Source organism: Rattus norvegicus, chromosome 9 (assembly GCF_036323735.1).
Source record: "Rattus norvegicus strain BN/NHsdMcwi chromosome 9, GRCr8, whole genome shotgun sequence".
Classification (NCBI taxonomy): domain Eukaryota; kingdom Metazoa; phylum Chordata; class Mammalia; order Rodentia; family Muridae; genus Rattus; species Rattus norvegicus.
Window position 1 is genome coordinate 26,097,444 of NC_086027.1, and position 12,131 is coordinate 26,109,574.

Genomic DNA, 12,131 nt, shown 5'->3' on the forward strand with positions numbered 1-12,131 from the left:
TTCCAAGAAGATAGTAAAATTGTCTATACTCATTTTTTCTATATAAAATAGAATAAATTATACAGCTATATAAAATAGACAAAAAAGGTTTTTTTGTTTTCTACTTTGTCAACTTGACACAAATTTGTGTCGTTGGGGAAGACGGAACCTCAGTTAAGATCATTCTCCCATCAGATTGGCGTAAGTCTGCGGTGGGTATTTTTAAATTAATGATGGATGTACGAGTGCCCAATACGTGGTTGGGGGGATCTCCTTAGTCATGTGGTTCTGAGAGGTGTAAGCAAAGTAGCTGGATGTTAGTTTAAAGAGCAAAGGAGTACGCAGCACTTCTCCATGTTTTCGGATTAAGTTCCTGCCTCCAGGTTCCTGCCTCGATGTCTCTCATGATGGATTATACTGTGAAAGTGTGAGTCAAATAAACTCTTCTCCCGCCAAGTTGCTTTTGTTCATGCTTTATCGCAGTAACAGAAAGAAGACCAGGACAGGAATAGAGGTTTACAAGAAGTGTTGGCTGTGCTCCCTCCCACATACTATTGATTTTGGAGTCTGTACATTCATGAACACTAATTCACCAAAGGGTTTGCATCAACCAATGTTGTGCATTCCACAGGCAAATAGGCATTTGACAAACAGTATTTATTTATATTTAACATCACATTCTCCTTCGACCCCTTGGCAACCATGTGTTTTCTGTGACTCCTAGTTTTGCTTGTTTGATGCTCTGGGTGCAAGGTCATGTGATTTTCCTAATCATTAGTCAGTCACCTTCTCTCTGTCTCTGTGTGTCTATCTTTCCCTCTGTCTGTCTCTATCTGGTTAGAGGTTGGAGGGATGACAAAATCCTATATTCAATGAATGGTGAATAAGGCTGAAGCATCTTTAAATTTAATATAAATAACCCCAATCTTCATTTTCACATGAAGATTCAGAATTGACGCTCCTGAGTATTCAGTGTAACATACAACATAAACAAAAAATCGGAATGAAAACGGAATCTTGATCTTGATAAAGCAGAATGTTTGAACACATACTTGTGGGTTTTTATTGCTTTTCCTTCAGAGAACAGTGGCACACTTCCCTCAGATCTGCAGCAGTACCATGGATACCCCTGACCTGTCTTCTTACACTCTATGTCCACAGTGTCCAGAGTTGATTTGTGATGGCAAAGGTTAGCAGATAGGCACAAAGTGTGTGCTATAGGTCTGGACTTTTCTAGCACTATGGTTTTCAGTGTTCTTGCTATTAGGAAAATAAACAGCCCACTGCCCTTGTAGAGCTGACATTACAATCTAGCACCAGGTAGTGTTTTTTTTTTTAACCTTATTTTTATAGAATGGATAATCCTATCCTTTTTCTGAAAAATATCTTTCTATCCCACAATTAAGGTGCTACTGGTTTTGGTTAGGCTTGACAAAGTCTTGTTTTATTTGTGAGTTTTATTGTATAATTTTGAGAAATTTCGTGTCATTTGTCAAGTCAAGAAGAAACTTGAATATTTACAAAGGAATAAAACGTACAAATGATCCAGTCTCTGACTCATCGTTATCACTAATGGGAAAACATTTTGCATGTTTTGTGCAAAGGTTATTTTGTTAGTTAACGAATATTCATTCGCAATGCGATGCAAAAATTTTAAGACTCAATTCCACGAAGCCAAAGTTGTTTCCTTATCGCTGTGGAATTCACTGAGTTGTCACACAATGTTACCTGCTAAAACTTGTTGATATTTGTTTAGCATTTACTTTCAACTATTATTTTGAATTATGTCATGTTATGTTAAAAACAATCATTTGAAGACCTATTGGTATTTTATGCAAGATTATGTTTAGATAAATGAGCCAGCTCATTAAACTATAATGAAGCTGGATTCCGAACACAGACATCTGATGTCAGTTTGTATAATTTGCATGCCTTCTGTTATTTACAAACATGTTTGTGAAAGTTAAAAAAAACAAAAAGGTACTTGAGCCACAGAGAAAGTTTTCTATGTATATGGCTGTGTATTTAGCATCTGAATAGTGGAACTTTTTTACAAATGATTTTAAGCTAGTTCATGAAAAGTCAATCGTTGTAGCTTATGGATACCTTGCCCCTGTCAGTTCAGCACTTAGCGGTTCAGTTTAGGAATTGTTATACATGATTACCCCGCATAGAACAGAACCTTGTGAATACCACAAATATCTTTATCAATAAGACATATTCACTCTGTCACTGAGTCCTTGCTCATGTTTGTTCCCAGTAAATATCCATACATGTTACACCATACATATGCATGCATACACACACCATTTTTTAATAGTCATGACATCATTTATGTCTGGCTGGGAGAAAATTAATAATCCTAAGGATGATATTTCCATCAGAGATAAACATATAAACTGGATAATATATCTAAGTGGCATTAGGCAGGTTTTATTATTTTTAATTTTTTTATACAGGTAAAATTATCAAGTAGGTTCTGGGCAAAACTATTAACTGAATTTGAGTTTATTTTAGAAGATATTTGAGATTATGACATATAAGTTGTCCTTAGACTATTCATTTGTCACAGTTATTAACTGTCCTGTCACCATCCATGAAGATGGCTATGATTGGTAGCACAAAATTATGTTTGCAATAAGCAACAACTCTCCTTATTTTTATATCGGATACTTCTAATTTATCGGCAATGAGGAAACTGAGTAGAGAAATTCCATATTGTGCAATCTAAAGACTTTTGACATCCTTAGCTTAAAGGGAAGGATGGTTTGGTTATTCTACGATGTCCTTTGAAGGCCTCAAAAAGGCAAAACGAACACAAACCCCCAAGGAAAATAATACACAGTCACACACAGACATACCAAAGCAAAACTAAATCATATCCACCTGAGAAGCCAAGAAATGTACTACCTTGCCCCAAACCGGCAAGAATCCGATTACCACAAGGATGGATAGTTACCCATGGCGAAGAAAGGGATTCCCAGCAGGGTGGAGTTGTACTTCCCATCAGTGATGAAGAAGATCCCGGCTGCAGTGGCGATGGAAATGCATACCGTGAGCACCCCCAGGAGGCCCAGGAAGGGCTTACTGCGCAAGCAGTCCTTCATGGAGCTGGACAGGGTGGCTGTGGTCAGGATCAGCACGAGGCTCACCAGGACCTTGCTTCTGGTCAGGATGCTGGTCTTATGAAAGTCTCTCCACAGGCTAAAAGATGCCAGAGAGTACAGTTGGAGGTCTTGGTGCTCATCCTGGAGCTTCCTCATAAGCTGACAGAACTCATTCTCCCACTTCTCCCCTATGAGGTCTTGAGTGGCAGAACCATAGGTCTGGAGGTAGTAGGTGATTTGAATGGCTCTGGCTGACTTGACCCGCTGGTCTTTGCTGTTTGGCACTTCCACTACCCCGCCCAGCTGGTGTCCAATAAAACTGTTCCTCCCATCCTTGAAAACAGAAAGAGGGGAAACTTCAGTTACCAGAAGGATGCACATTCCAAGGGACAGTTTCTTATTCTAAGTGAAGAAGCACAAGGAAGGTTGGTGATTGTGGAACTGATGTGGGTGGAGAGGAAAGTCAGGCATTTAGTCGCAACCTTTTGGAGCTACATGGGAGACCCTGCATGACGAACAGGAATAAAGAGGGTGGAAAGAGTGTTGCAAAGCTACATCACAGTTGCCACATGTGTAGGAAAGGGGCTCATAAGTTTGGATTATCAAATGTTCTCGTTCCTAACATTTTATTTTATAGCAACGTAGTCGCATTCCTTAATGGTAGATCAAGTTTGTGATCGATGTTTAGCTGTAAGTAGAGCATGTGTCAAGGCTCACCCTAGGTCATGTTAATGACATAGAATAAAAATTTCTTCAATAAGATGCTACACTTTCCTCCCTCAGGGCTCTTGGCCCCAGCCCCATCCTTGTGAGACACCATGAGGGTGTCCCTCCTGAGGCATGAGGCAGAAAGGGATTGTGTATCCTTTATCCCTTTTCTGCCTATTTCTTTAAGGTTCAGGCCAGAATCTAGCTAAGCCTTTTCCCTGATACTTTGGATCCATTACCTTCTCTAAAACCTTATTTTCCTGCCATGTGCCTGCTTGCCCACCATGTGCCTGGTCTATATGCTGGCTTCAAAGGCATGCCTTTCTCGTCCTTCACTTCTCAGTCTCCTCCTCAGCACTTTCTGAGCTTCACAGTTTGCCTGCCCCAGGTGTTTTCCTTTTAAATTATAATAGTCTTTAAGCCTCAAACATTAAGACAATCACCCTACATGTAAATATGCCAAGCATTCCAGAACTAAGTTACGCACCAATACCCAGATTTGAAAACCCTTACTTCCTTATACTACTGAAGTTAAATGAGCAGTTTTGAATGTGATAAATGCCTCTGGAATAGCTAGTGTGCGATTGAAATACTTCCTGCATGTGATACGGGCACTTGCTGGGCCTGTACAATATCCCCACACACATCTGACTATGTCTCACACTTATCTTTTCCTAAAAATAAATTTCAAAATGAGGCTGATAAACTTTTCAGGTAGTCTCACCGAATGGTGTCTCAGCTTCAAAGTTGGCCTTGAGGGACTGTCAACATTCTAGGAACTGGACAAAGAGGCCATTTCTCCTTTAAGCACACATGGATAGACACAGAATTACCAGCTATTCTCATCCTGTGAGGGTGCTCCTTGATGGCCGTTGCAAGATTTTAATCTATTTGGAAATTTCATTTTTTGTCACAATTGTCTCCATACTTCAATGATGATGGTTGATAGAATGTTGAGCCCAAAGACAGGCTCCAGAATGACTTATAGGACTGGAAATATGCTGTTGGCAATGTGTGAGATGCCATCATGAAAGTTCATGCTGTACGTTGTTCGTACGTGAATGAAGTCAGAAGAGGTGATCTCTCAAGGGTGAAAAAAGAGTTGATTCTTAGCAAAGAATGTTTGTCTCCAAAGAGCAGGAGTAGCACACTGATCAGTGTGTTAACCATAAGAGATTACTTGGAACTGCTGGGCCTCTAGCTAGCACATGAGATAATTATCATGGCTTTGTTTAATCCAGACACCTAGATGTGAAACACTTACTTGCATTTTGCTTTTAGCCTGCACATAAGTAACCCTACTGTGTATTGCAAAGATGAAGGGTTTAGATGTTTAGAGATTACAAATGCCACATGAAGAGTGATCAAACATTGGAAAGAAACAATATCACAGTCACAATATGTATCTGTCCCTACAAGGTAATTATTACAATAGCTATAATCACATTAAGAAACCTGAACAAACCCAAATGAACAACTTATTTCTTAACATCAGTTTAATTTGAGAGTTCTCCCTTGGTGTATCTACGGCATCCATGGGATCTTCAAAAGAATGGTATTTCTTTTCTTTATAAAACTAAACCGGGGTTGGTGAGAGGGGTCAGTGATTCAGAGCACTGACTGTTCTTCCTATGGACTATGGTTCAATTCCCAGAACACAGAAGGCAGCTTATGACCGTCTGTAACCCCAATTCCAAGGGATATGACTAATAATCTTGTCTCTATGGGCACCAGACACTTGCTTAGTGCACAAACTTACCTGCAGGGCAAACACCTATATACATTAAATAATGAGTAAAAAAAGCCAAGCTACAAGTTTAGCTTTAAGTTTCCTTGTTTGAATAGGTTGGCTCTTGCAAAGAGGGTTGGCAAGCTTTGCAAAGGGAGATGCGAATTTGTCCCAGAACTGAATGGTGTGGATTTAGTTTGCATTTACAAAAAAATGTTCATTTATTTGGTATATTCTTATCTAAAAATTGACATAATGTTTTGGTTTGACTTTTTCTTAAATTCTATCTTTATTTAAACTTATGCATCTGATTATCTGAGAGAGCCCTTATCCCCAAAGCCCTGTATCATTTAAGAATGTGCTGCTATGTGTACCTTAACTCATCTCTGTCATTAAAGAAACTTCTGGGGAACTTTAGCAGCAGCAGTACAGAGAGTTTCTCAGATCTCCCTTGGAGATTATAGTGGACAAGGCAGATGCTCATTGTATGAGAGAACAAAAGTAAAATAATTAAAGATGTGTAGATTTTTTTAAAAAATTCACTTTTCTGAGTCTGACCAGCTGCTAACCTTCCCTTTGAAGTTGCCTAATTTCCATTTTAAATAATAAACATCTTATAAAAGATACACCTTCATTGTGTCTCCCTGTCCCTGTTGTATTTAAGTAAATAAGAATGAATTTCTGGCCCATGTTTAAAGCTATGTACTTGCACAATATAAATGAGGTGTTTTCATATCCTGAATCAAAATTCCATTCGATGGTTACAACATGTGCATGCTGGTGAATCAGCTAACTTATCCCACTGTAGTCCTTAGAAACTAAACCAAACATATTACGGGCATGAGTTCATATTACTATTGGATAAGAGTAGCAAATAATTTTTCTTCTTATCCATCATTAGATACTTATAAGTAGAAGAAACTAAGAATGAATACAGCAAATATTTATGTCTTGTAGAGGACTTCCTTGGAGTGGTAAGACGTTCAGTAAGGTTAGTGCAAAGAATTGCTCAGAAGATCATTTGACTCAAGTTGTAGCATACAACTCATTCTAATTGGGAACCTTCCACCTGATCCATTGTCTGTGTTGTCTTCAGTTTTCTTATCTTTATTAGGAGATGTAAGCATGTGGAGTGATGATTGTAGGATATCAAAGTTAAGTTTTCAGCTCTCTTGTTCTACCAACAACAAGAACAAGAACAAGAACAAGAACAACAACAACAACAACAAAAACAACAAAACTCTACTTATATGAAGAGTTTGAAGAGGCTTGAATTTCAGAAATGATGTTCTTACAACTATTAGAGCAATGGATTGGTTGTTTCAGCACCAGGTTAAGAGCTAACTAGTTATAGGCAGAGCTGTTTTATTTACTAGATAAGTCAACCCAGACATTTAGAAAAGGCATAACCCTGAGTTCCTACTGAGATCTTCAGATGCCAAGTCTAATCCTTTCTAGACCTTCCTGGAGTCAGAGCAGAGAAACCCCCTTGCTTGAGGTATCAGAACTTATTTCACCTGTAGTCTCCCTTTCCAATGTCTTCCTCTTTATGGAAGGCAGCCTGACACATAAAGTATTGCCTGTAATATGACTCAGTTTCCTTGTTTATCATAGTAATTTCTCATACAAATTTTGAAGTTTTCATGGGTATAAATCTCTCTTAAGTTATCATAGAAATACATCTTAGATTTTTTAATAGCAGAATGCTGGTAGCATGTTGAGTTCAGTGCTGCTCTACTTCTGTGCTGGTCTGAGATCAACTGCCATGTCTACAACACAAGATAACATCAGTTCTCTGGCTGTATCATGGTCTGATTCTGCTGTTCCTCTTTCAACTCTCCATATCATAGCCAGAGCCTACTCATCCAATTGCAAATGATACCACATCATTTCTATGCCTAAAACCCTCCACTGGTTTGCACTTGCACTAGGTCTGCAACATGGGCTCTTTCCCAAGCCTGCAGAGCAATGCATAGCCACAGATAGAAATGTCTTCTGATCTTGCCTACTGTTCTCCTGTCTCTTTTGTCTCTTCTTCTTCCTTCCCCATGCTCCTCTTCCTCCATGAACACATCAAGTTAATTTCCACCCCATGATGTTTGTGTCTGGTGTGCTCCTTGCTTTGAATATTTTCCTATATTCTTCTTAAAGCCAAGACTACTTCCAGTTATGAAGGTCTAGGCTATAAAAATTATATAAATCATATAATTCAAATCAGGTGCCCTGTTCCCGAAAGACAGGTCATTTCAGACCATTGCACTGTCCTATTTTATGTGCTTCCTGCTAAGGATTTCTATCTGAGATGGTTGTATAGAGTCACTCAATTGCTCCTTTTCTGTCTCTTCAGTTAGAACACAGAAAAGCTGAGAGCTAGGACCTTTTCTGGTTTGTTTACTAATAACTTCCTGGAGCTTCAAACAAGCCTATTCTCTGCATAAAATTTCTTAACTGAGGGAATAGACTTTCATGTGTAAATTACTATTCACATGGCATTTTAGAGACTATTTTGCAAAAATTGGACAATTTGAAACAATGTTATCCACTTTTTATTGGTTATTTTATTTATTTATGTTTCAAATGTTGTACCCCTTTATTATCCACTTTCCAATCTTCTTCATTTCTTATATCATTTCCCCTGCAGCTTTTGCTGTGCTTGAGGCACATGCAGGACAGTAAGTCACTAGTCAATAGACAGACCCTCAGTGAGTGCAAGACAGCCAGGAAGGAGAAGAATTTGCATGCATTAGGGTCTGATGATAAAGGACAGGATGCTCAAAGAACAGAAAGGAGGGGTGAGACCAGACATTAGGCTGGAGAGACAGCTGGAGTCCTTCCACATTGTCTCATCAAGGGGATGGGTTGGTAGTTTAGTGTGAAAACATTGGTTTACTCAGGTTAAAGACTTAATGTACTTGTTTTGAATTCTTAAACTCATTCACTATGGAGGAAGAGTTTGGGGGTCAGGATGACTCTGAAGCAAAACAATCAGTTAGGAAATCTTGCAGCATTTCAGATTCTGAGTGCAGTGTAAGAAAAATGCCAGCTTAGGTTGTCTCCAGTAGGTAAATTGTTGCAAGGTGAATCAATAAAATGACTGGTCACAATGCTGTCTCAGAGCCATCAGCGTCTGCTCAATAACAGCAATGCAGTAAGATCCCTGGATCCCTCAGATTGTTTGGAAACCTACTACTTTGTAGCCCTTAAATCACTTCCAGCCAGTCCACACCTCTCCAGAGAAGAGGAAATTAAACTCAGAGTTAAAATAAGAGAATATGTTCTCACAGAGCTAAGATAATATGGAGATATTCATGTTGTAGACAACTGGGCTGGGCAAAAATTACTCAGTGGTGCTTTGAAATTATAAGGAAACAAGCCAGGATTTTGCTTCATTAGATGCTAGGTTAACATTCAGATAATTTGTGATTGCATTGATTTTCTTTTTTTAAAGATTTAATCTATTTTATGTATATGAAGACACTGTCACTGTCTTCAGACACAACAGAAGAGGACATCTGATCCCATAACAGATGGTTGTGAGCCACCATGTGATTGCTGGGAATTGATCTCAGGTCCTCTGGAAGAGCAGGCAGTGCTCGTAACCACTGAGCCATCTCTCCAACCTGATTGTATTGATTTTCAATGAGTCAGACTTTGTGAGGATATTATAAACCTTTAGATGGTCAACTGCCTTTTATTACTGTAAAGAAAGTTTTCCTGCATATGAAGGAGCTAGTGGCATTTTTCAAAAAGAATGATGAGATTTTGTTTATTTGTATAAATAACGCTTCCATATTTGTTTCCTAACATATTTTTTTTATTCATCCCCCCTTGTAAAAATGTAAGTATAAAATAGGACTAAATGAATCTGTTATTTATTTTGGTTTCATATTTGGAAGTGATAAGCAAATAAGGAGAAAACAACTTCCTACAAGGTATTTGATTAAAGAATAATAATAAAAAATCATTTTCTAGATGAGGTCTCTAAAGCATTAAAATGCCCCTAAGAGAGAATAGCTGTGATTCCTTATGCCATTTGAAGTTCAGAAAATGTAGTATTTTGTATTGTTTTTCAGAGAGGGAAGTTAAAAATAATTAAACACAGGGTTTCTGTGCTGCTGAACTAAAACAAAAATGTTAGCCAACCAGGACGTAAAATAAGTTTAACCCAGTGTGCGAGCACAAGTGGCGAACCGAGCTTGGTAGGATTGATTTAATTCAAGTGACAGAGACTTAAGGTCTTGATTTGTGTTGTGCTTGGCAACTCTTCCACCAGTCTATGAGGACCGGTTATACTGATATGACTTCAAGGCATCGATGAGAGGATGAGTCAGAAAGAGAGTAGGCAAGTAAAACAAGAATGCACAGCCTCACGTCAGTAGCACTGCCAATGGCTTCATTCTTGTTTCTGGCTCTAACACTTATATTCATAACACATGTGCATATTTTGGGATAATTATTAAATGCACTTAGAAGAGAGAATGTGCAAGATAGTGGTTATATGAAAAGACTCCAGAGGCCACCCATAATGCTTAGGGTCCCTGCCACAACCCTTGACCAAGAGTACAGTTGTCTTAAGTTTCCTGGGCATAAGATTTAATAGTGCTTAAAATGACAATTGATGACTATGCTTTCAGGGATAATTTCTATAGCTCATGAAATAAGAATTTTAAGGTCTTGTGAGGGTCAAATATGTTAATATAAGATATGATTAGAGTTATGAGAGGGTTGGGGATTGTGCTTATTAATATGCAACACATGGAGTATTTACATAATATTGTTTATTCACTTAGTCATTTAAATTTATTTCCTCCTCCCAGCAGGTGTCTGAAATGTGCTGTCAAGAACACAGGCACAGAATCAAGTCATAGGGATTTAATTTCTACTTTTGCTACAGTAAGACAGGAGCCGCTGACTGGATTCTCTGACCTTTCTCTCCTTCAAGTGGGGCAAAAATTTTGGCTTATATTATCTCTGAAGTTCTGCTGTACTCTTCATTAAAAAATGTCCTGTTTGTGATTTTGTTTTCCCAACTTGACACAAGCTAAGGTCATTTGGGAAGATGAATCTCAATTGAGAAAAATGCCACCATCAGATAGGTGCATTTTCTTGTATACAAATTGCATACAAATCCACAGGCCACTTTCAGGATATTGATTGATGTGGGAGAACCCAGATGGCTGGGCAGTAATGCCACTCCTGGACTAGTGGTTTTCTAAGAAAGGATTTATAAAAAAGCAGCTGAACAAGCCAATAAACAGCACTCCTCCATAGCCTCTGTATCAGTTCCTACCTCCACCTTCTTTCCTTGAATTTGGCCCTGACTGCTTTTCATGATGGGCTACAACTGAAGCTGAAGTCATTTTCTTCCCAAGGTGCTTTTGGTCATGGCATTTACCACAGCAACAGGAACCAAATGATTCCTCGGTGGTGAAGCCATCAGACACAACAAAACAAGCTAGACCAGTATGCTTTATTGTGATAAGAGGAAAATAGGAGGAATGGGAGGACAACACAACCTGTGCTCATTTCCATAGCAACAAGAGGTTGTTATCTCTTTCTAAATTTAACAAAGTCATTCCTTTATTTTCTCTTAAGTAATCTCCAGAGAGATGCCTTAAATAACAACATAAAGAAATTTGTCCTCTTTCTTCAGGATGTAAATCACCAATAACACAAATGGAACTAATAAACTTCTTAGGTAGGAAATGTCGTTTGTTCTTCAGATCCTTATCATATCACCTCTACCATATTTGTTTGCTCAGTACACAATAGCATGCACGCATTGAGATTTTCCTGTTTGTAAGAATGTTCGCATAAATTTATAAACAGAATAGAAATAGAGTTATCACCTGTATTTAATGTGAGTTATGTTGATAAGAACAGGAGACAGATACAGGGAGGAGAAGGGCCCCAAAAAGAACAAAAGAACAGTGCCATTTTGTTCTGAACCAAAAGCCAAATTTCATTTCACTTTTGTTTTGGATGAAGAGTTGAGGTATCAGAAGAGCTCTGACTGTGTGTGTGTGTGTGTGTGTGTGTGTGTGTGTGTGTGTGTGTATGCGCCCACGCGCGTGTGTGTGCGCGTGTGTGTGTGTGAAAGGTTCATTGGACTTACAGTCTTACACATGCTAGGCAAGTGTATAATCACTGAGCTGTATCCCTAGCCCCATCTCAGACATGCTAGCATTCTTCTACTAAATGCCACGACCTATAAGGGAAAGTCAATGTGCGATTAAATTTCTAGTTTAGATGCTAATTTCTTCCAATGAACAGCTTTGAAACTGCAACTTTGGGCTTTCATACTGGAAATTACTGGTGACTATTTCCTATTTTCAACTCATTTTAAGGACCCAGTCCTTTAGAAGCAAACTTTACAGTAGCCTTCATGGCAGCTGATGATGAATATCAGAGCTCTGTTGAGCCCCGTTGAGGAAAAGCTATTTTCTGCTGATCAAAAGAATAAAAACCATATATCATGTCCTGGATAGAAACATGTTGCAAAGATTAAAACATTATACACCACTGTCTCCTGCCTGAACAGTTTTTCCAGCTGGGGTCTGTAAATTACCTGGAGTTGCAAGACACCACCCCTTGGGAAGTCCAATTTA

General features: G+C 38.6%; 1 protein-coding gene across 3 annotated transcripts in view; it reads right to left on the minus strand.

Moving 5' to 3' along the window:
- Ptchd4 (patched domain containing 4) overlaps nt 1-12,131 on the minus strand; it is a 211,902-nt gene that overhangs the window by 146,049 nt on the left and 53,722 nt on the right. For all 3 annotated transcript variants that reach the window (XM_008766914.4, XM_008766916.4, XM_017596760.3), the window contains one exon: nt 2,939-3,419. In XM_008766914.4, coding sequence (XP_008765136.3) covers nt 2,939-3,419 — 481 coding nt within the window. The remainder of the gene's footprint in view (nt 1-2,938; nt 3,420-12,131) is intronic.